The sequence below is a fragment of the Egretta garzetta genome, unplaced genomic scaffold, assembly GCF_000687185.1.
Source record: "Egretta garzetta isolate BGI_Z169 unplaced genomic scaffold, ASM68718v1 scaffold246, whole genome shotgun sequence".
NCBI lineage: Eukaryota > Metazoa > Chordata > Aves > Pelecaniformes > Ardeidae > Egretta > Egretta garzetta.
In genome coordinates, this window is record NW_009259976.1 from 417,629 (window position 1) to 438,817 (window position 21,189).

The 21,189-nt window shown below is 40.2% G+C and overlaps 1 protein-coding gene across 3 annotated transcripts; it reads right to left on the reverse strand.

Moving 5' to 3' along the window:
• Positions 1-1,056: 1,056 nt before the first annotated feature.
• On the reverse strand, positions 1,057-20,061 carry ECI2 (enoyl-CoA delta isomerase 2). Of its 3 annotated transcripts, XM_035895907.1 has the most exons (11): positions 19,999-20,061; positions 19,363-19,553; positions 14,614-14,776; positions 13,248-13,346; positions 11,389-11,580; positions 10,479-10,548; positions 9,186-9,288; positions 7,424-7,544; positions 4,245-4,334; positions 2,321-2,464; positions 1,057-1,521 (listed from the first exon to the last, which is right to left on the reverse strand). In XM_035895907.1, the coding sequence occupies exons 1-11, from the start codon at positions 20,014-20,016 to the stop codon at positions 1,366-1,368; spliced, it is 1,347 nt and encodes a 448-aa protein (XP_035751800.1). In that variant the 5' UTR covers positions 20,017-20,061; the 3' UTR covers positions 1,057-1,365. The 3 variants fall into 3 exon arrangements, with proteins under 3 accessions (XP_035751800.1, XP_009638663.2, XP_035751801.1); XM_009640368.2 differs by lacking the exon at positions 19,363-19,553 and having other exon boundaries at positions 19,999-20,029; XM_035895908.1 differs by lacking the exons at positions 1,057-1,521; positions 2,321-2,464 and adding an exon at positions 2,810-3,406.
• Positions 20,062-21,189: the final 1,128 nt, after the last annotated feature.

Below are 21,189 nucleotides of genomic sequence, written 5' to 3' on the forward strand. Positions count from 1 at the left end.
TTTATCTTTTTCTTTCTCAGTGGTAAAATCGCAAGGGTCAGGTACCACGTTGGAGGCAAAGTCTGGATTTTAAGACCTGCTTACCATGCAAGGCAGCGATGCCACTGCTGAGCAGCCATCCTGTGTGTCCATGCTGCCCAGGGGTAGGTGACTTTCCACCAGTGGCCCCGCAAGCCTCGGCCAAGGTACGCTGGCGGCACCCAAAGCCATGCATTTCTGGTGGCCTCACTGCTCTGCTCCAGCAGCTCCCACCCCCTGCGCTGCACCCTGGTGCTCTGGCACTCGCACCCAGATGAGGAACCAGCATCCACCTCAACCTCTGCTGCACCTACGCCAGCCTCCCTCCGCACTGCCCGTCAGCACCCGCTCCACCCCTGCTTTTATGTACACACCTGCCTAAGCACGCGGGGCCAGGACCAGAGTGCCACCTTCTGGGTTTCTCACCATCAAGGTTCTTGAGATCAGAGTCTAGGGCAGGGAAATGAAAGATTTTTTTTTTCTTCCTTTTGTACAATAATCAGCTCCTTGTCACAGAGAGGCTTTTCTTGATGAGTAACTGCTGCTTCTCCACAATTTCCTTTTGTTAGCACAAGCTAAATGCTTCCTACTTCCAGCAGCCTGACCCTGTCCTCTGCAGTGCCTGCTACACTCTACCCAAAGACATCCATCAACAGTGGAGAAATCTTCTGTTGAAAAACAATTGTTTTGTTAATTTAACTCCAAAATGGCTACAGTAAAAGGTCATACTATCTTTAACAGGATTTTTCACAGAAGAAGGGCAATATGAAGCAATTAATGGAAAACTGTATTTAAGATTAGAACCATAAAGCTCAAAACAAAGATCTTTGAGACCTTCAAGTTAGACAAGTGAATACCTTTCGTAACACTATTACATTAATACACTTCCAGGAACCATTTTCCCCTCTCACTGAGGATGTTCAACAGAAGGAGTAAGAATCCGCACAACAATAATTAAATACTTCTATTTATTTTTTCATTAATACAGCATTTCCTTCCCCACAGATGAATAAAAAGAATAACTCATAAGATGTTTATTGAAGAGCTATCAAAATATGGTGCTATTGAAACTGTTGCTTTTTTTGGAAGACAATCTGCTTTAGCATTATTCAGAAACATCAGTGCTGCCGACAGAATAATGAACCTTTTTTCCTCCAACCTAAATATCCATAACAGATCCAAGGCACATAACACCGTATTCATTTGCTGAACCAGTTTTAACCCAGTACTCAGAAAAGAAATATATCGCATAAAAGGTATAAGAATTATTATTTGAAAAGAAAGTTTATTAACGATAAGGGCAGATTAAGGCTATTGCCTGAAGGTGAATTATTCTATTGGTGAAGACTAGAGTTTTGATTTCTTCTGAAAGAAGCTGACAATTGCATTTATACATTCATCAGATAACCACCTCTCCCTCAGGACTTCACACTCTTTACTGTTGATTGCATGGAGCTTCTCCTTTTCCAGACTTCGTAACAGTTGCTTTGACACTGCCAAGGACTGGAGGAGAAAGAGAGGAACATTAGGAAGTTATATTTTCTATACCTTAATTTAATGTTTCAGAAAATAGCATAATAAACCCATTGGAATTCAAACAGAGTTGTACTAACATTCTACTTTTTAGCTTTTAGTCAACCTTATCGCTGGAAGCAATTATTGCATTTAATTCGTAAGACTGCTAATTAGGTGGAGGAGGTTTGTGGGAAGCAAAACAGCAGTCCACTAAGTGCTCATAATGAGAATAGATAGGCACAAGAAGCGAAATCTTTTCAACTGTCTGCAGTGCCAAACACAACCTATGCTATCAGCAGTTGACATGAGTGTTTCCTCTTGTCCAGTGTAACGCAATACCAATGTGACTGAAGTAGTTTTGCAAAACCTAAACTAGTAAGCAGAATGATTGAATTCAGCAAAATTAAAGCCACTCAGCATCATCTTGAGCACCCACAGTGCACACAGTACAATTAATATTGTAGAACCAGAGGTAGGGCTCTTAAACCTAAACTAATGCCAAAATAAAAACCTAAGAGAAGGCATCCAAGGCATGCACACAGAGACTGCAAGTGGATTGATTAGTTAGTTTTCAAGGCTTTTCAGCCATTGAATCTCTGGGTACAGTGCACTGTCTTAGATTTAGCCAGGGTAGAAGAGAGATATCTGTTTCTATGCTGGAAGGAAAAGATACTGAGCCTTGTTATTTCAATTAAGGATGAAGTAAAACCAAGTAACAGGATAGGTTTGGCAGGAGGATTGGGAATGCTACAGGCTTGCAAGGTGGAGAAAAAATTTAAATACTCACATTTTTGGGGAGGCTTGCATAAGCTTCTAATCTTTCCCAAACTTCTTTCTGAAAAGTCCTGTCAGGGAAGACTTCAGTCACAAGTCCCTGGGCACAGGCTTCTGCTGCAGTCAGCTTTTTATTGAAAAGCAGAACCTCATTCGCCTGTATAAAGAAAAGTAGAAAGTGTGATTCAGCAAGACACAAGACTTGAGTAATCTGACAGGAGAGGTACAAGCTTCCGAGTCACATTGATTTTACTCTCTTGCTTTACTCTCTGCCCTCTGAAAAGAACACAGAGCCACAGAATAGATGAGGTTGGAAGCGATCTCCAGATACAGTCTAGTACCTGTCTAGTTCAAACCCGCTGCTCAAGCTGGGTCAGCTGGAGCAGGCTACCCAGGGCTCTGTCCTGTTGGGTTTTGAGTATCTCCAAGGATGAAGACTTCACAGCATCTCTGCACAACTGGTTCCTGTGTTTCACCACCCCCACTATAAAATTATTTTTTTATGTTCAGATGGAATTTCCTGTGTTTCAATTTGTACCCCTTTCCTCTTGTCCTGTCACGGAGCACCACTGACAAGAATCTGTCTTCACCTTCTTTACACTGTCCATAAGGTATTTGCAAACGTTGGCAAGATTTACCCAAGCCTTCTCTGCTCCAGGAAAAACAGTTCCAGCTCTCTCAGCCTCTTCTCATACGTAGTATGCTCCAGTGCCTTAATCATCTTTGCGGCTCTTTGCTGGGCCTGCTCTGGCATGTCCATGTCCCTCTCTTGTATCCAGAACCCAGACCCAAACACAGCATTCCAGCTGTGGTCTCACCAGTGTTGGGGAAGAATCACCTCCCTCAACCTGCTGGCAACGCTCCGCCTAATGTAACCCAGGATACTGCTGGACTTCTTTGCTGCAAGGGTGTGTTGCTGGCTCATGGGCAACTTGTTGTCCATCAGGACACACAGGTCCTTCTCTGCAAAGCTGCTTTCCAGCCAGTGAGCCCCCAGCATGCACTGGTGCATCAGATTATGTCTTCCCAGGTACAAGACTCTGCCTTTTCCTTTGCTGAAGTCCATGAGATCCTCCAAGTCTCCAGCCTGTCCAGGTCCCTTTGAATGGCAACGCATCTGGTGTATCAACCATTCCTCTCGGTTTTGTACCATCTGCTGAGGGTGTACTCAGTCCCATCATCGGGCCACAACAAAGAGGTTAAATAGTATCAACCCCTGGGCTACACCACTAGTGACCAGCCTCCAGCTCCTATTGTTCACCAAGAGTCTCTATGTCCTTTTGAGCAGAGCTCCAAGGTTGTCACCTGAAATTACCACATCATGTTCCTTTTTTTTTTTTTTTTTTTTTATGAATTATTATTATTTGGTTTTCTTATTTCTAGAGTAGGCAGAGAAAATAAGAATATGGACAAAAGACCAATATATATTAGAACAAAACAGACAATCTAAAAGGTCTGGAAGTAAATACATAAATAGATTGCTTCACATTCACATTTGGAGGGATGGTTGAACACAAGTTTCCCACAGGGTTGGCAGAAACCACTGCAACACTTGATCCTTTGCCTGATAAAGGCAGCCTACCAAGACATTTCTTAAGTGCTCTTATTTTCTTTTTTTAATCCTCCTTTACATCATTCCCTCCCATTGCTGGAAGAAAGATACAACCTTTCACCATACAGAAATTGTCTCAAGAAGGTGGAGGAACCCATGAGAAAGAAAACCTTCATTGGTACAACAGTATAGCTTTACAAGTGGTCAGTGCTCTGTTGTGGTGCCTGTGCTGACACTGTCATCACATTTCTTGATCTTTGTTTCAAAAGGTGTGAGAAGGAGCTTTCTTTGAGGACTTTCTGCTGCAACTCCACTTGCTCTTACAGACGGGGGATGCCAACACACAAAGGTCAGATGATCCCACATACAGTGCAGACATTCTTACCTTAGCTAGGCCCATGATTTTTGGAAAGAGGTAAGAGGAACATCCTTCTGGACTCTGTCCCAGTTGACTAAATGGGCTATGAAATGTAGCCTGGGGCAGGGGAAAAGAACAAAACAAAGCAAATCTCACCACAGAGCACAGGACTAAAGTTCTAGGATTTAGTTTTCATTTTGAAGCTCCTACTGTAACAGAGTTCACCAGAAATACATTTGAACTGCTAGCATAATTGTCTTTAAATACCACCCAGTAACACTGCTTCATACTCTTAATGCACCTAAGAGCTGACTCTGCCTGTATAATTCAATTCCTGTATCATAACACCCCCATTGATGAAGTTACCTTACTTGAATACAGTGCTTAGAGAAACTAATTTGCACGTGCAAAACCTTTACAGAAGAGATGTTCATACACATCTGCGCTAAAAGTTATTAAATACATAGCCCAAATAACTTAAGAGGTAAAGAGCATTTTGCTTTCTGAAGGCACACAAAGTTTATTCTACCTCTGAAAAATTCAAGTAATTGAATCTTATCTCCTCAAATTTTATGCAAATTTAAAAAGAACCTGTGGCAGAAACGTATCATGGGATCATACAAAACAATACCCTTATTTCAAGTTAGAACTGAACTGCAGAATTTTATGTTTTGACAGCTTATATCAACTTTAAGCAAGGAAGACAAAATGCTTGCCTTCATTTCCATTTAAATACATGAACTGATATACAAAGAGCGCACAAGTTGCCAATGCAGCTTTCACTGTAATAGAAGGTAACCATCTTTTACTGTACTGCAGATGGCCATGCAGTAAGACAGATCAATAGACTTCCTAGGAAGAAAGTGACAGTTATATCATTGTAACAAAGGATTACACCACATCTGCCAGGATACAGGCTGGTGTAACTGGTCCTGATTTAGCAAGGGGAGATGAACTATACCAGGGGTACAAACGGGTGCCCCAGGAACTGGAACAAAATCCAGTGCAGAAGGCAGTGTTAACTGATCACTCAAAGTGCTGATCTGTTATCAGACTGGGCTGAGCAGTGTCCAGTAAATGTGGTTGGTAATGATCTGCTCTGGGAATACCTGGCTGCGAGTAAAACCAGATTCTGGACCCGGCAAAGCTGGCCACTTCTGCAGCAGGTAGTCAATGCCCAAGGCACTCCAGCCAAACTGCTGGAGAATGTGAAATTAAGTAGTAATTTGTAGGAGAATGACCTTACTACATGGGAATTCACAACCCTGGAAAGGAAAGAATAGAGAACAATCACCTTTGAGAAGCCTTCAATAAACTTGAAGTTAATAGGAAAGTTCTCATGAAGACTAATCTAAGTGAAAAGCTAAGTTAGGCCCTACAGAAATCCTCAAAGAACTGTTACCAAGGGCACAAGCAAAAGCTGTCCCAGTGCAGGTAGGAAGTTACTAAGAGATTGCTTCAGCTAAATCATGAGCTCGTCACTGACTTTAAACAGAAGTACACAGAAAGTGAAGACTACATCAGACAACTACCCATGAAACAAATACAACCATGCAGAGATTAAGAAAATAGAAATACAAGGCAAAAATAAGATGAATTTACCAGTGATTATGTATATGTGTAGTAAAAGGAAGTTTGAGTATGAATGTCAAAGCATGAAGTATGAATCCTTCAAGAAAGAAGGGTACTATTAACAGGACAAAACATTTAATGCTTATTTGGATTAAACTTCAACTAAACCTATAATAACTTCTGGCTGTAGGGATATTATGCCAAGGGGGAAGTGATTAGAATTCAAAATAGTCTTAATAAAGTGGAGATGTATGAGTAAGAAGATGCTATTTAATATGGACAAGTTAAAGTTTGGCACAAGCAACTTGGTATACAGTATATGATAGGGAAAACTGTTTAACTGGCAACTCTATGGTAGGGGATCCAGGTGTTACAGCAGATCACCAGTATGTAAATGAAGTAACATCGTGTGATATCAAAACAGAAATACAGTCTGCAGAATGTGAAGTTGTTATTCTGCTCTATTTTGCAACAGTAAAACACGAGCTGGAGTGAAGTGTCCAGTTTGTACCACTATGCTTAAGAGACACAGAACAACAGGAAGGAGCCCAGAGGACTGCAACTGCAGGTCTGAGAAAGCACATGAGAAAAAATGGAATGAATTGCAGCTGTTCAGCTCAAAAAAAGAAAAGATTGAGAGTGTGGATGTAAACCTGAGATATATCTAACAGTCTAGACTACACTGATGGCTAAGCACACTTACGGCTATTGTAAGGGAGGATGAAAATAGTCTGCTCTTTAAATTCTGAAACAAGAACAATAGGTTCACCCTGCAGCAAAAAAAGATCAGATGGGAGGGGAGGAAGAGGGAGAACCCAAAAACTTCCTAGTGAAAGAAGAGATCTAGGGATCAGAATAGACTGAATAAATCATGCACATTACACAAGCATATGTCAGGAGTGACATGGTCTTAGCTGACCCCATTACAGGGCAAGCAGAAGGAGTTGGTCCCTTGCAGCTCAATTTTGCTAAGTCTCATAATGACAAACCTAATCCATAAGGGACTTTGAGGAAAAATCTGACACAGTCAGAGTCAAAGTACCACCCACCATGCAAAAGCTTGCCTAAAATTAAATAAGACCTTGGGTTAAGTTCTGTGTCTGTTTAATAACCTTATACAAACAGCACAGGACATAAAAAATAAGCCATATAATGGGATTCTGTGCTATGCCTTAATATAGCTTTTGGTTATGTATTTGGCAAGTTACTTTAAAAGGAATTTTAAGTTGAATAAACCAAAGCTTTTCCAAAGTTACCTTGGAACGCAGATTAAATAAAATACCAGTTACTACACTTTCATTCCGTAATAATCTTTTGCTCCCTCTCCCACACCTGAAAGGAGCCTTACAACCAACATTTCACATCAATTACTCTTTACTTTACCCATTGATACAGTAAAGAGTTTCTAAACTGGAGTCAGTAACTTGATAACTGTAACTACAGCAGGGAAATTCCATGTATGTTAACCACTGGCTGATGCACCCTTGTGCTGGTAATTAATAGTGTTCCCTGATGTGATATAAAAAGCCTTTACACTTTGTGTTCTTTTCTGTCAGATTACCCCAAACCAAATAATATTTGCTACAGGGAGAGGCTTAAAGACTGCCTTGGGATCAGCTACATAATGTACTTACCCTGTCAGAAGCATAGACAATGTCACACAATCCAAGGACTGTTACACAGATTCCAATAGCTGGGCCATTTACCACTGCAATCAGTGGTTTAGGAAAATCAATAAAATGACCCACGAACTCTCTAGAGAGAAGGAAAGCCAGAATGTAAGAGACACATCCTAGTCTATTTCATCAAATATAAACAAGTTTCAAAACATGTGATCAGATACTGCATAACAAAACCCATGAGCTAGATTCTATGTAGCACGTTTTTGTCCCTTTCCCAAATGAATTCTGACAAAGAAAATAAGAAATTCGAAATACATGCATTTCCTCACCAACTAAGAATCAAACACGTACGTGACAGCACAGCTTTCCCAGTTCCTGCAATGAGGTTATGAAAGCGCTGCCCTCTTCAGCTACAGTTACTGAATACAGCTCCCTAGCAAGAACAGTCCTTTGCCCTGGCTGTCTATCTGCCTATATATCCATCCCGACTCCACCCATGGGATATCCATTCCCCTCACAGATTCTGTTCTGCAGTGAAGTCCCAGTAGGCACCAAAATTGTGATGCTACCACAACACAGAATTCCCTAGTGCTGTTCTGCCTGGGTTTGAGAAACAGTGTTTTATTTCATTTGAGAGCTCCTTCTCCATCCAAGAAGTGCATAATACATTCTCAAAACACAGTATTTTTCAAAAGTGAATGGCGTTGTAAAAAAATCCACTTCTCTGGCATCGCTGTGCATTAGTTGCGATGAAGCACTGTGCTTGTGTAATAGTAACAGCATAGCAAATACAGTCTTCTCACAAGAGCAAGATTAAAGATGATAGAGCACATGTGAGACTATGCATTGTGTTGAACACCCTACGAAATACTGCAGGCTGGAATGATTGCCAGATACCACTGAACAACATCTCTGCAACGGATTTGGACTGGATGATTATCACTTTGCAGGGGCAAAGTGATCCACAGACCGCTTGCCTAAGTAAAAGCTGCAAAACTGAGTGCTTTACTTGCAGTTCATCTTTAAAATATAAATAAAAAAGTTGTTTGCTTTCCTGTGTATTTTAGATTTTCCATCAATTGCAAGCACTTTGAGGAAGCAATCCAATTTGCAAGCAGTTGTCAGACGTAATCAGCACACACAGAAGTAAAAGAGAAGACAAAATCTGCTTAAATAGGGAAGAAACAAACATGTTGTTTGTCCCAAAAGAACATTTCAGCCTTGTGTCAGATGATGCCCCGGATCTCCTTGGCCTTAGAAAATAAATTAGTGTAACAGGCAGATTCAGACTCAAAGATGGAACCAAAATCTTAGAATTCCTGGGCAATTTTGAACAAGTTCATTACACCTTGTCTCTATTCAAAGAAGTCTGACAGTGAAGGTATTTTGGCATGTCCTGCTAGTGTAGACACTGTTAGATATCAAAAAACCCACAGATTTTTCATTGCAGCTTACAAACTATACAGTCAAAATCATGTTTTTGTCATTATATCTGCATGTTCTTTGGAGACTAAAAAATAAAATCAAGTCTTCAGCATCACTGTACTCAAAAAGATTTATAATATTAATCTTGTTTCCTCATTTATTTCAATTAATACTACTTCTCCCACATGATCTTTGTGTTTATGCACATGGTGAGACCTTAGACACAGTCATCTCAATGGGTGTATCATAGCATAACTGGGTCCCCGCTGTCGTGTTTTCTAACAATGCCTGCAAATTATATTTTACCCATTATAGTAACTTATGCATATATGAAAACAACATGTTTTACTTGAGTAATAATGCTCCATCTTTTGCCATCTTCTCCATTTCACCCGGCTGGATATTAGTAAAATTGTTCAGATCATTACCACTACTGTAGTAGTCTCCATTTCCTGCAGAGAACACATATGAATAAATGCAGCAATGGTTTCTGAGCAGGTAAGAGAAGCTTCCATTTGTTACTTTTACAAAAGAATTTCATTCTAAGTGTCTAACATGATGAAGTAATTAGAGTGATTGTCTCAAAGTATACACACTACCTTAAAGGACATTTATGCTTTAAAAATAAGTTTTGACTGACAATTCACTGAAAAACAATGGGTAAAAAGAAAAAGAATATTAAAAAAAAAGTATTTCTTTCCTTCCATACTTGTCAATTCACAATCATTCACAGAGTTAGATGTGGGAAACTTTTTTTTAAAACAGGAAAATGGAAATTTAAGTTTATGCATCTCCCTTCATCCCCCTTCAAACTGATAAAGGAATCAAAAGTAGACAGAATAACCTATTTCGTATGTGGTAGAAGTTTAATGTTTTTTATGAGCATTTAAGGAAAAGACATAGCATTCTGTGACTGACAGCACTGCATTGAAATCATTGTACCGAAATAAGAAGCAGATAACCTGTTAGTGGATGTATAAAGTCGGTTCCAGGCACCGTCAAAAAAGCAAGGAGTATTTAAAAGCTAGGCTTCACGATTTAATTGTTTAAATCGTCCTATGTTCCATGAGGACATTCACAGGATGGCACCTTTCACAGGTTAGCACATCCATTACTTTAGGCTACAGTGCTCTTACTAACTATGTAAAATGGAACAGAAAGGTTTGTGCAGGGGTGTTTGCTTAAAGTATCAGGTTTTGCCTATGATCATAGGAAAATATGCAGTGTAAATTTTCTACTGGACATGCCAGTGTAGGATTTGAGGGGCTTGTTTTTAGTATGTTCTGATGTATCACAGAGGTAGAGAAAATTGACTAAACCCATACTGATGAATTTCAAAAGCAGTAGTGAAGATGCTGTGGAGCAGATATATCAGCTACTCAGAAGTAATAAAGCTCTTAGGAGTATTCCATGCCTATCTCCTCATCTCAGAAAGATGTTTAGCAAGCTTGCTAAAGAATTTGAAACACCATCTTGAAAGAATTTTGCCAAAACACTTGGTAAAATCTTTGGTCTATACTAGAGAAAAGAATCTCCTCACTTACACAATTCTATCAGTCTAAATATGGTAGATAGTTCATGTCAGTACTGTACTTTGGCATAATATAAAACAAATATAAGAGAAGCATATGAAGTGTGGTACCGGTAATAACTGCTATGGTACAATCATCTTTTCCAGCTTCTTCAAGTGCTTTGATAATTTCTCTGTACATCTGCATAAGAAGAAAATCAACAAAGTACAAATGTGATGCCGCAAAAGATCATAAAAAGGAGATTCACAATGACAACAAGGAATTTGAGAGACAGATTAACTATGGTCCTTTTAAGCATGAAAAAAATTTGCATCCACAGAAAGTTAAGTATTACACGTGAGGTATTTCTGACCAAAAAGACACATGCTTGCAATACTTAAGACTTCCAATACAAATCTAAAAGACAAAATAAGGTCCTTCAGAAAATAGACATTAACTGGAAACAGCTAGTTTTAAAACCTGAGGACCATTTTAAGTGGGCAAAATAATATATCAAAGAACTAGCAGCAGTGGGGTGAAGTCCCTGTTCTGGTATCTTTGCGTTTGTGAAATGGGATGATCACATTTCCAACGGGATGGACTTCCTCACGAAGATAGGTATGGGAACTGGAACACTATCTAGACATACACACAACAGCGCTGAGCCAAAGTAGGCTGCACACGTGCTTCGTTATACATAAGGCTACAGTCAAATCTTGCATCCACAAAACAGGCTAGTCTTCCTAGTTTGCCATTTTAGTTTAGTGCAGACTGTAATCCTATAATAAGTTTGGAGTAAGTTTGGAAAAAACCCCAAGAGACACAGAAAAGTCCAATCCGTAAAATTTTAGCTGAATGGTTTCATTTTGTACTGGATATTTATTCCTTAGGTTGTTATCTGAGTCAAGATAAGAAGCCTTCATAAAATTCAGACCATTGCGCTTCAGTCAGTTCTGCTAAACCTGTAGTAATGATTCTTTAAAAACTTAGGTAGCTTACCCAAGAAAAAAATCATTAGTCCTCCCAAGTTAATTTCTTTACCTTGTGGTTGATGGCATTTTTCCTATCAGGTCGGTTAAACATTATCTTTGTGATATTGTTTTTGGTGGTAACTAGTATAGTTTCATAACCATCATTTCTGCTCTCTTCTGGAGAAGCGTCTTTCTTCTGGCCAGCAGATTCTGCAGAGATCAGACTTGAGACAAGTTCAGTATATTTCTGTCTGGCATTATCCTGAAATGAAAGAAAGAAAAAGAAAAAAGAAAAAAAAAAAAAATCACACTATTATCAAAGGCTCAAATGGAAATCAGTTTGTTATGCTATTCATAAAATGGGTAGCTGTGGGGAAAAGAAAAAAAAAAGAAAAGGGGGGACTGTGCTTCAGGACAAACTAAAAGAAACACTCAATTAGAAAGCATTCTAATTAGGATGAGAAGAGGAACATGCTGTATTTGGACACTGCAGATCACGCTTAAAGTCATCTGGAAAGCAGCAGCAATGGATCCACAAAATAAAAGCGTGCAGATGCTGGGATGATGACATTTATTTTGTTGGGGAAGTACCCCCATCCATGCCTAAGATTACCACCAGAGAGATCTCTGGTAATCTCACATTATCTCACATTCCCAGCATTTACACATTTCTAGGGATCCTTTCTTCCAGTTGGTCATTTCTCCAACAAAATAAAAGCTTTTGTTTTAGAATACGTGTTGCTGAAAATAAAGAGTGCTGAGATGTGTCTATGGCATTTTAAAAATGCTTGAAGACATTAGTTTTCATTTAGCACAAACACGACATGCAAAAGCCTAAAGAATCCTGCCTGCCTCCCTACTTCTACAGTAAGCAGTGATTTAAACGAATTGTAAGTTCTTGGTTCTTACAACTTACTTTCTTGAAAGAATAATATTCTTTGAACAATTCTATAATCCATAATCTGTAACACATGAAATTGTCTATTCCCTCTCCACTATAACTTCAAAAGCAGATTCTTTTCCTTAAGTGTTTCTTGGCTATTCCTAAAAGCTGCAGAGCCAATTAAAAAAAAAAAAAAAAAATCAAAAAACCGAAACACACCCCAAAAACCCCAAAGCAGCACAAGAATATATGTTCATGAAATTATGCAAGCATGTTTTCTTTTAAAAGAAAAAATGCAAAAAACCCCTCTGTATTAAGTAGTATCTTTGACTGACCTCAGAAACTACTCCTGAACAGCAGGCCTAATGCAGCAGTGACACAGCTGGTCTGTAAAGCTTATGTTTCTTTCATTTAATAGTAAATGAAGAAACTGTGGTAGCTATATGCGATGTCAGACTTACTGCAGTCTGCATGAAAAAAAACCGCCTAGGTATCTTTGCATCTATATTCTTCCTGCTCGCTTCACCTGAAGTAAAGAATTCTCTAAAGGTTACGAAAGGTATTAAAGATGTCAAGATACACTGAAAAAGAATGACAAGAGGCTCTCAACACATCACTTTTTTCTAGTCTTTGAGTCAGTGGCATAAGAGACTGACTTTTTAAAATGACAAAGTTATCAATATGCTGGATTCACAAATTTGCTCTTTGTTTTAAGAACCGAGAAGCTCAATCCATCTTTCTTAAAGGGAAGAGCAGAATAGACCATAGTGTAAAACCCACTATTTTTATTGAAAGTCAGCACATATGTAAGGTATCTTATACTGGTACAAGCTGGTAGTAATAACATAGAACTAGGCTTACACAGTAGAAAAAACTCCAAACATTGAAACAGTGAAGTGACCGTAGAATACAGTGCAAAACATTTTGGTGTCTGAAGCAGTCATTCAACTAGCATATAATATGTTCAGATACCAGCCATTCACTTACAGACCAGACATTTCAAGGTAATTTACAAAGTATCTAAGTGAAATGATTGGTACTGTCACCTGAGACAAATTGCCAAGAGAATTCCATGCATCCCACTTGGCTTTCTTGACGAAGTCCAGCATACCTGGTTTTGGAGAACTGCAGGGACCTTCAGTAGCCTGAAAGAGAGTGAAACAAAACTTATTTAAACCTTTGATTGGAGTTCAGATGCCTTCGTAGAAAAGATGACGACTGTTAGGAATATTTATCTGATCAGGATGCAGAATTCAACTGGGAGACAGAAGGAATACCTAGTGGTTGGGAAATATTCAGACAGATCACATACCAGGAAGTTTTCAGAGTCTGCTATTTCCTAATACCTGGTGCTGGGCTTTTAGACACTAGTTTCCAAAACGCCCATGCATGTTCAGCTCTCCTATCTCAAAAACTGTGGAAGTTTTATACTTGAAAAGAAAGTCAAAAACTTGTAAGCTGTGTGAACAAAGAAACCATTGCATAGGATCTATTAAACTGGATCTTACTTCAAAGTCAGCCTGACTATGAGCAAGGGCGTTGGACCAGTTGAACTGAAAGAGTCGGAGCTATCCTGAAGTATTCCTATGATCAGTTTTCCTTAGGAAAAGTACACTATCGGAGAGAAATATTTTAAGTGGGAGGCAGGAAAGAAAGAATACATTTATGAGCTCATTATTATTAATTAGTAAAACTACCTAGAACAGTCAGCTAAGTTTTTCTTTAAAGGAGCAACTGATTGCCTTCTTCAATATAACAAGCCACAGCCTGTACTGACCCCTGCAGCCAATCTTGATCCACAAATACTTCCCCAAATACCAGTACAAACCCCACTAAGGACTTGCAGCTATTTCTGTGAAAATAGCTTCCTTCCATGGTGTAATAAAGAATAGCTTTCACTCAAAGTGTGGAGGAACAGTTCCTTGAATTTAAAAAAGAAAAAAAAAAAAAGGACTAAAGGACTACAACGACCATGCCAAAAAAACCAATTCAACCTTTAAACATCAACACCATTATATTACAGGCCCAGCTGACTGACTGTAGGTACAACAGGTTTAAGAGGAAGCATGTGGCATACCCTTTTTTCCTAGGCATAAGCCATTTTCCAGAGCTGCATCAATATATGCTATGTTATATGGAAGGCATCACACAATTGATGTAAATTGGCTCTATTTCTTTGACTAAAGGTTTATATTCAAAGCATGATTTATAAGATGAAACAGGTTTGGTTTCCCTCAAAATTCAGGCAGGGTTTGAGGGGCTGGCATTTCAAGAACAGAATTCGAGCATTTGAAACAAAAAGCTTGTTAAGACGCAATACATTTGAACAACCCCTGTTTTAAGTAAATATTTTACAGGTCCATCCCCTCGGATTGTAAATGCCCCTTATGAAACAAAATAAGTCAAGCCTACCTGTTTAAACAAAGCGTAAAGCTTCAACTTAGTCTCATTCCCAGGATCCTTTTTCAAAAGCTTCAGTTGTTCTTGAGCCTTTTCAAAGTCTTTCTGGCTGACTTGCATGGTGGCTGCAGTCATGTGCAGCTGAACTGCTGGAATGCACACTGCTTGCGCTCGCCTGTTAGTAAGTGGAAAAAAACCACTGACATTGGTTGGGTTTTGTGCAAGACTAGGGCAGAAACAAAGATGCTGCTTTTTAAAGACATTTAAAGTAAATGTAAAACATTTAATCAGTGCAGGTACAAATATTTAAACAACAACAACAAGCAAGATACTAAAAATTACAAGACAGTTGATTTAGAAGTTTAGCTGCAACATAATTAATCTTTGGAGAATATGACATTATCTCTCTCTAGTATCTAAAGTGCTAGATTTAATCCTGCCAGATGATAAAGAAACTATGCAGTAATATACCAGATGATCATATGCATACCACTAAATGGCAGTAATGGTAAACTAATGTTTTGCTGTTTCTGGAATAAATCACAGCCCTACAGGTTCTGTCCAAGACAAGCAAATAAGAAACATGGAACATTTTTATTAAGAGTTTAAATCTCTGCATGCAACATTAACAGCTTTATATGTCTATGAATTAAAATGAGTATTCAGCCTGTCTGGTTTTTGTGATCTTTTCAAGTTTGTGTCCTTCTATCTAGAATCACTTCTACCCGAAAGCCTGAAGTTCTCCAACCAGGGCAGCATAAGTGAAGGCTAATTTCAAAATATACTTGGTAAAAGGGCTAGCTGTAAAACAGCCTGTAGACACTTGAAAAAAGAGGTGGTCAAAATATTCTGGGAGAATAACTCTCCACCAGAAAAAAAGGTAATTCCATCACAAAAAACCACCCAAACCCAAAACCCAAACCTCACTCCAAAGAACCAGACCTAACCCAAACCTATAATGCTTTGTAAAACCAGGTTTACTTCAACAGAGTTTGGAATCAGAAGCCAAGAAGTCTAATAATTTTGGCTTGCTTCAATAGGGCAAAAGCATGTTGTCTCAGTTTTGTTTGGTTCAATTGCCATATACGTAATTATTTTTAATATTTTTTAAGTGTTAGGAGTTTATTTATCAACGTTCCTTCTCTATTTTAGTAAAAAAAGAAAAAAACCCCCTCAACTTTCCTCATTCTAACTTAAGACACAGCTGTCATGCTAGAACACCATATATGATAGATTTCATAACCAGTCACATTTGAAAAATTATCTCAAATGCAGACTGACAGAACGTTTAATCATTAATCTGTTAACATTTCAGTTACAGAACCATCATTTAAAAATCATACTTAACATGAAAATTGTGCCTTTTTATATGCACCTAATGAGAATTTTAGAGAAATTCTACTGCCTACTTCAAAAACATCTTTATTGCTCCTATTTTTTAAATTAAATTTATTTTCTGTTGCAAGCCTAAAAGTTGCATGCAGGAAGTGCAAAGAATGCCAACTGTGTCCAATGCATTTTACCACTCTTTCATTTCATGCAGATAGGTTTTAGTTGTCTTGGGTTTATGTTCTATTACAGCCCTTATGTATTAATAAAAAGTTCCTGGTATTTTGAGGCTACCAAGTTCGAATGACAGAAATAGAAAGAATATTTTCTATTCTATAAAGAAATTCTTTCAATAAGAAAGAATTCCAGAATCTGCTTCAAAATCTTATGCTAGTAAAAAGAAGTTTATCTGAACAATACAAAATGGAACAGGCTACCAAAAAAGGCTGCGGGAACAGAGAACACTTTCTTAAATTTATCAGCTGTAGGCCTTTATTAGCATAGCAGTGCACCCAGACAGACGTGGGTTAACCACCCACCAGTTTAACTAACATTCAAACTCATGTGTTCAGAAGACTCTGTCAGAGTTTAACAAGTTTATCCCTTAACCAGCTGAGAGGCTATTTAGCCAACTTGCGGACTTCACCTCCAGCACCAATAAAAGCTCTTTGACAGGAAAAAAGTGTACTAAACAGATACAGATACAGGCTTTTTAATACCAAGTTTCTTTGATTAGTCTGTCCTGGAGTCACAGAATATGATGCTTACTTTCAGATCCTATCCCCAAACATGTTTTTAAAGTCACATTTACAAGAAGAAGAAAATGAGAGTGCAAGACGACGACTAGTGGTTTCTCATGGTTTGGTTTTTTTTTTCTTTCCAATTTTGCTAGCCATCTTAGAACTACCTGAATGCTGCTGTTCCCAAGATGGTCCATGTATGTGGTACAAATTTTTTTTGTCAGTCTAGGCAGTGACTATACTGAAGTGGATTCAATGTTTAAAAAGGGTTTACAACAGGTTTGACAATCTAGACTTCACTCCAGCTTGGCTATGGTCAGTATCACTGTGGTGGGTTGACCCTGGCTGGACACCAGGTGCCCACCAAAGCCACTCTATCATTCCCCTCCTCAGCTGGACAGGGGAGAGTATGTAATGAAAGGCTCGTGGGTTGAGATAAGGACAGGGAGAGATCATTCAGCAATTACACCACGGGCAAAACAGACTCGACTTGGAGAAATTAATTAAATTTATTACTAATCAAATCAGAGTAGGTTAATGAGAAATAAAACTAAATCTTAAAAACACCTTCCCTCTCCCCCTCCCTTCTTCCTGGGCTTAACTTCACTCCCTAATTCTCTACCTCCTCCCCTGCAGCGGCACAGTTCATCACATGCTGTCTCTGCTGCTCCTCCTCCTCAGGGGGAGGACTCCTCACACTTTGCCCTGCTCCAGCGTGGGGTCCCTCCCACAGCAGACAGTCCTCCATGAACTTCTCAGTGAGTCCTTCCCACCGGCTGCAGTTCTTCATGAACTGCTCCAGCGTAGGTCCATCCTTCCCATGGGGTGCAGTCCCTCAGGCACAGACTGCTCCAGCGTAGGTCCCCTGCGGGGTCACCAGCCTGGCCAGCAAACCTGCTCCAGCCTGGGCTCCTCTCTCCACAGGGACACAGGTCCTGCCAGGAGCCTGCTCCAGCGCAGGCTTCCCACGGGGTCACAGCCTCCTTCGGGCACTCCCCTGCTCTGGTGTGGGGTCCTCCCCAGGTATCTGCTTCCCGGTGGGTTTCCATGGGCTGCAGGGGGACAGCCTGCCCCACCGTGGGCTGCACCCGGGGCTGCGGGGGAATCTCTGCTCCGGCGCCTGGAGCGCCTCCTGCCCCTCCTTTTGCACTGACCTGGGTGTCTGCAGAGCTGCTTCTCTCACATATTCTCACTCCTCTCTCCCAGCTGCTGTTGAGCAGAAGTTTTTTCCCCCCTTCTTAACTATGTTATCCCAGAGGCGCTACCACCATCACTGATGGGCTTGGTTTTGGCCAGTGGCAGGTCCATCTTGGAGCCATCTGGCACTGGCTCTATTGGACACAGGGGAAGCTTCTGGCAGGGTCTCACACAAGCCACTTTGTAGACCCTTCACTACCAAAACCATGTAAAAATCACAAACCCAACATTTAAGAATCTCTTTTATATTCAATTTGATAGTGACCATGAATTAACAAGAGTTGAGGATGGGCAGCTGGGGAGAGGGGAACAGCATAGCAGCCAGTGTGAAGGTATGTATGCACATATATTTAGAATTAAGGGGGTTTGGCCTTTAGCAGGTCATAAGTTCTCTTCCTTATTAAGGATGCAAAGTGGACAAGCTAAAGAGGGTGAGAAAACAATTAGGTGAACAAAAATATCTGGCTGGGGAAAAGTGGAATAATCTTTCAGTAAATCCAGACTCAGAGCTACTTTGCTTTGCTGTTTGGTTATATCCAGTTTTACTTCTGAGCTACAAAAGTGTTTGCGTAAAATATGTTATCTATCTGCTTCAAATACTCTATCATTTATTCTTCTTTTTCTCCTTACCTACTGCTTTGTAATAGGAGATCATGCAACTTAGATGTTTATTAGAGTCTAAAGTTTATAAGAAAAGGCTTCTTTTCTTTAGTTCTTCCTTGCTGCTTGCAGCTCAGTTCTCTGCAGGATATCTATGATTCACTCCTTTCTCTCTGCCTTCTGATCTCAGAGGACATTTACTATACATTAGTGATGATCACCAGTTCCCAACATGCTAAGGCTAAGCTGACAGCTACTATTTCTCTATTAAAATAACAAATGATGAAAACGCAAAGGACAAGTTAAGTTATTTCACAATTTCTTCATCTTGGGCAGGACCTCATTTTTCAGAGAGAGACCTGAAATGCAGGAGCAGAGCTCCTTGACCTCAGGTAGGTCACATGAAGAGTGAGGAGGAGATGACTCGTCACCTGTCAGCACACACAGCAGCACTGCCATTTCTGGGACCACCCAGCACTGTGCCACAATCCCAAAAAACAAGGAGCAGGAAAGGCTGCTGTAGCCCACTATCGGGAGGACTTACTCCCTCCATCTGCTGCTCCCTTGCTGTGACACTGAATCCTTCTTACTCCCTCACTGAGCAAATCCATGCCTCACTTTAGCAGCCTCACAGGAACCGCACAAGATTTTGCAGAAACAACAAAAGACAGGCAGAGAGCCTGGAACCTGACCTACAAACTACTGGTGTCAAACCCACACTTGTTTCAATCCAAGCAGAAAAAGAAGCCAAGGAAAGGCAATCAAAACCCTCTCTGTATTCCCCCTTCTCATCTACTCACTGCAAAGCTAAATAATTTCCTTTGCAAACTTACTCTCTTTATTGCCCTGCACCTTGAAGGCAATTAGCTGCCACCGCCCCACTGCTACAAATTACCTTTGTTGTGCTGGCACCCATGGAAGAGCAGTGAGGGCCCGGCAACCTCCCCCAGCTGTGTAAGAAAACCAGCTCCCACCAGAGAAAGAGAAGCAAGGAGTCACAACTTGGCAGGGCAGCCACAAAGCCCAGGACAAATGCCTGCGCAGTCCTGCAAGATCATTCACTTGGTACTTCGCAAGCTGTATACTCTGAAAAAAGAAATAAATCCTGAGCATCACTGCCTGAACCTGAAACATCCAGGCTGACAATCATTTCACATTTATTCCCTTGCCTTGGACGTCTCTTTGTTCCCATTCAGTCATTCTGGATATCTTGCAAGCCCATCCTATTCATTCTACCTGTTCACATAAATGTCTCTTTTCCTGATAAACATTCAAACATAAGGCTCTTAATTAAGAATTTTAAAGTAAATTACACTGAAAGTAGTTTCTCACCCTCATTACACTAGTTCTGTCACTTTCATAAGGACTTTTACCAAGTTAAAAATGCCAACTTTTTGTAAAATGCTGGCTGCTCACTTTCTAGCTTTCAAAGCAATTTAGCAGTTTCCCCATCAAGACTAAATAGAAGCCAAAAGATCTCTTTGCATAGGAAACATCAGGCATGCTCAGCAAAAGAAAGGGATGGGTATACCTGAACTCCATCTTCCATTTACTTAATAAAGGTTTTCTTTGAAACATTAGTAGATCCTGGGGAAATAAAGCACAGACAAAAGCAGTTAGAAATCCTGTTAGGATTAAAAGCAGCAGGTCATGCTAGAAACACATGGGTTTAAAACTCCTGACAGAACTGGAAAATGCTCATTTCACATTACTGTAACTAGCTTTAGAGAGACAGGGAAGAAAAAAGAATAGCAAGTGTTAACAGCCAGAAATAAGCAGTATATTAAACTGTCACTCGGATGAATCCTGGAACATATATTTAATAGAAGATGTGGATATCTTTTGTACATTACATGTAATACTTCAGATAATGTGTGCAACATCTCTTCTTTGCCATGATCACTATCTCAGGGTGCTGGGATCTTTCGCGCTGCTCTTTCCACGCATTCCTCACACAGAACAGTGAGCAGCATGGTAACTGCCCCTTGCCATTTCACACAGACCTGGTATTACAGCATCATAAAGTGGCAGTATTTCTGCCCATGTTCTTCCATCTTAAGAGAAAATTAAACAAGATACTGTTTTGCCACTGTAGAAAGAGTTGTATGGGTTGGGTATTTTTAGTTACGATACAAAGCAATCACTTCCCACAAACCTCAAGGTGCCAAGTGTTTGGTTGTAACTAAAACAAGCTTCTGATTTTGTGCCTCTCCAGAATCCCTGCGAAGAGGGGACAGCACATGTTGCCCAGCCCCCAGCCCATCACTATTTCTGAGGTGCCAGCCAGAGCCTCTACTGTTCTACAAGGTTCAGGAGCACAAAACTTAACCCAAGTGCTTCACTGGGTCTGCTCCAGTACCAGCAACCACTGCTCTGAGAGGCTGCTCTGAAGTCAAGCAGGGGAACAACCAAATGAGGCCTCCTCGCTCCCTGCCCTCCTTCTGTTGGGAGACACAGCCCCACAGCAGAGGAGCCACGAGCCCTCCCTGGCAGAGTGACTGGGGTAGTCCTTGCCTGCTGGCGCCTGGCCACGGAGTATTCCTGCTCCAAGCGGAGTCTCAGGCTTCAGTACCCCTCTTTAAGTAGCACTTCTCCCATTTTGATCCTCCCTCCCAATTATCCTGATTTTTCTCCATGGAGGAGACAGAAAGGGATCTGGAGAAGGAATAGCAAACTTTGATCATTAGTTCAGCTACATCAAGGGATGCAGGAGCAGAGCTGG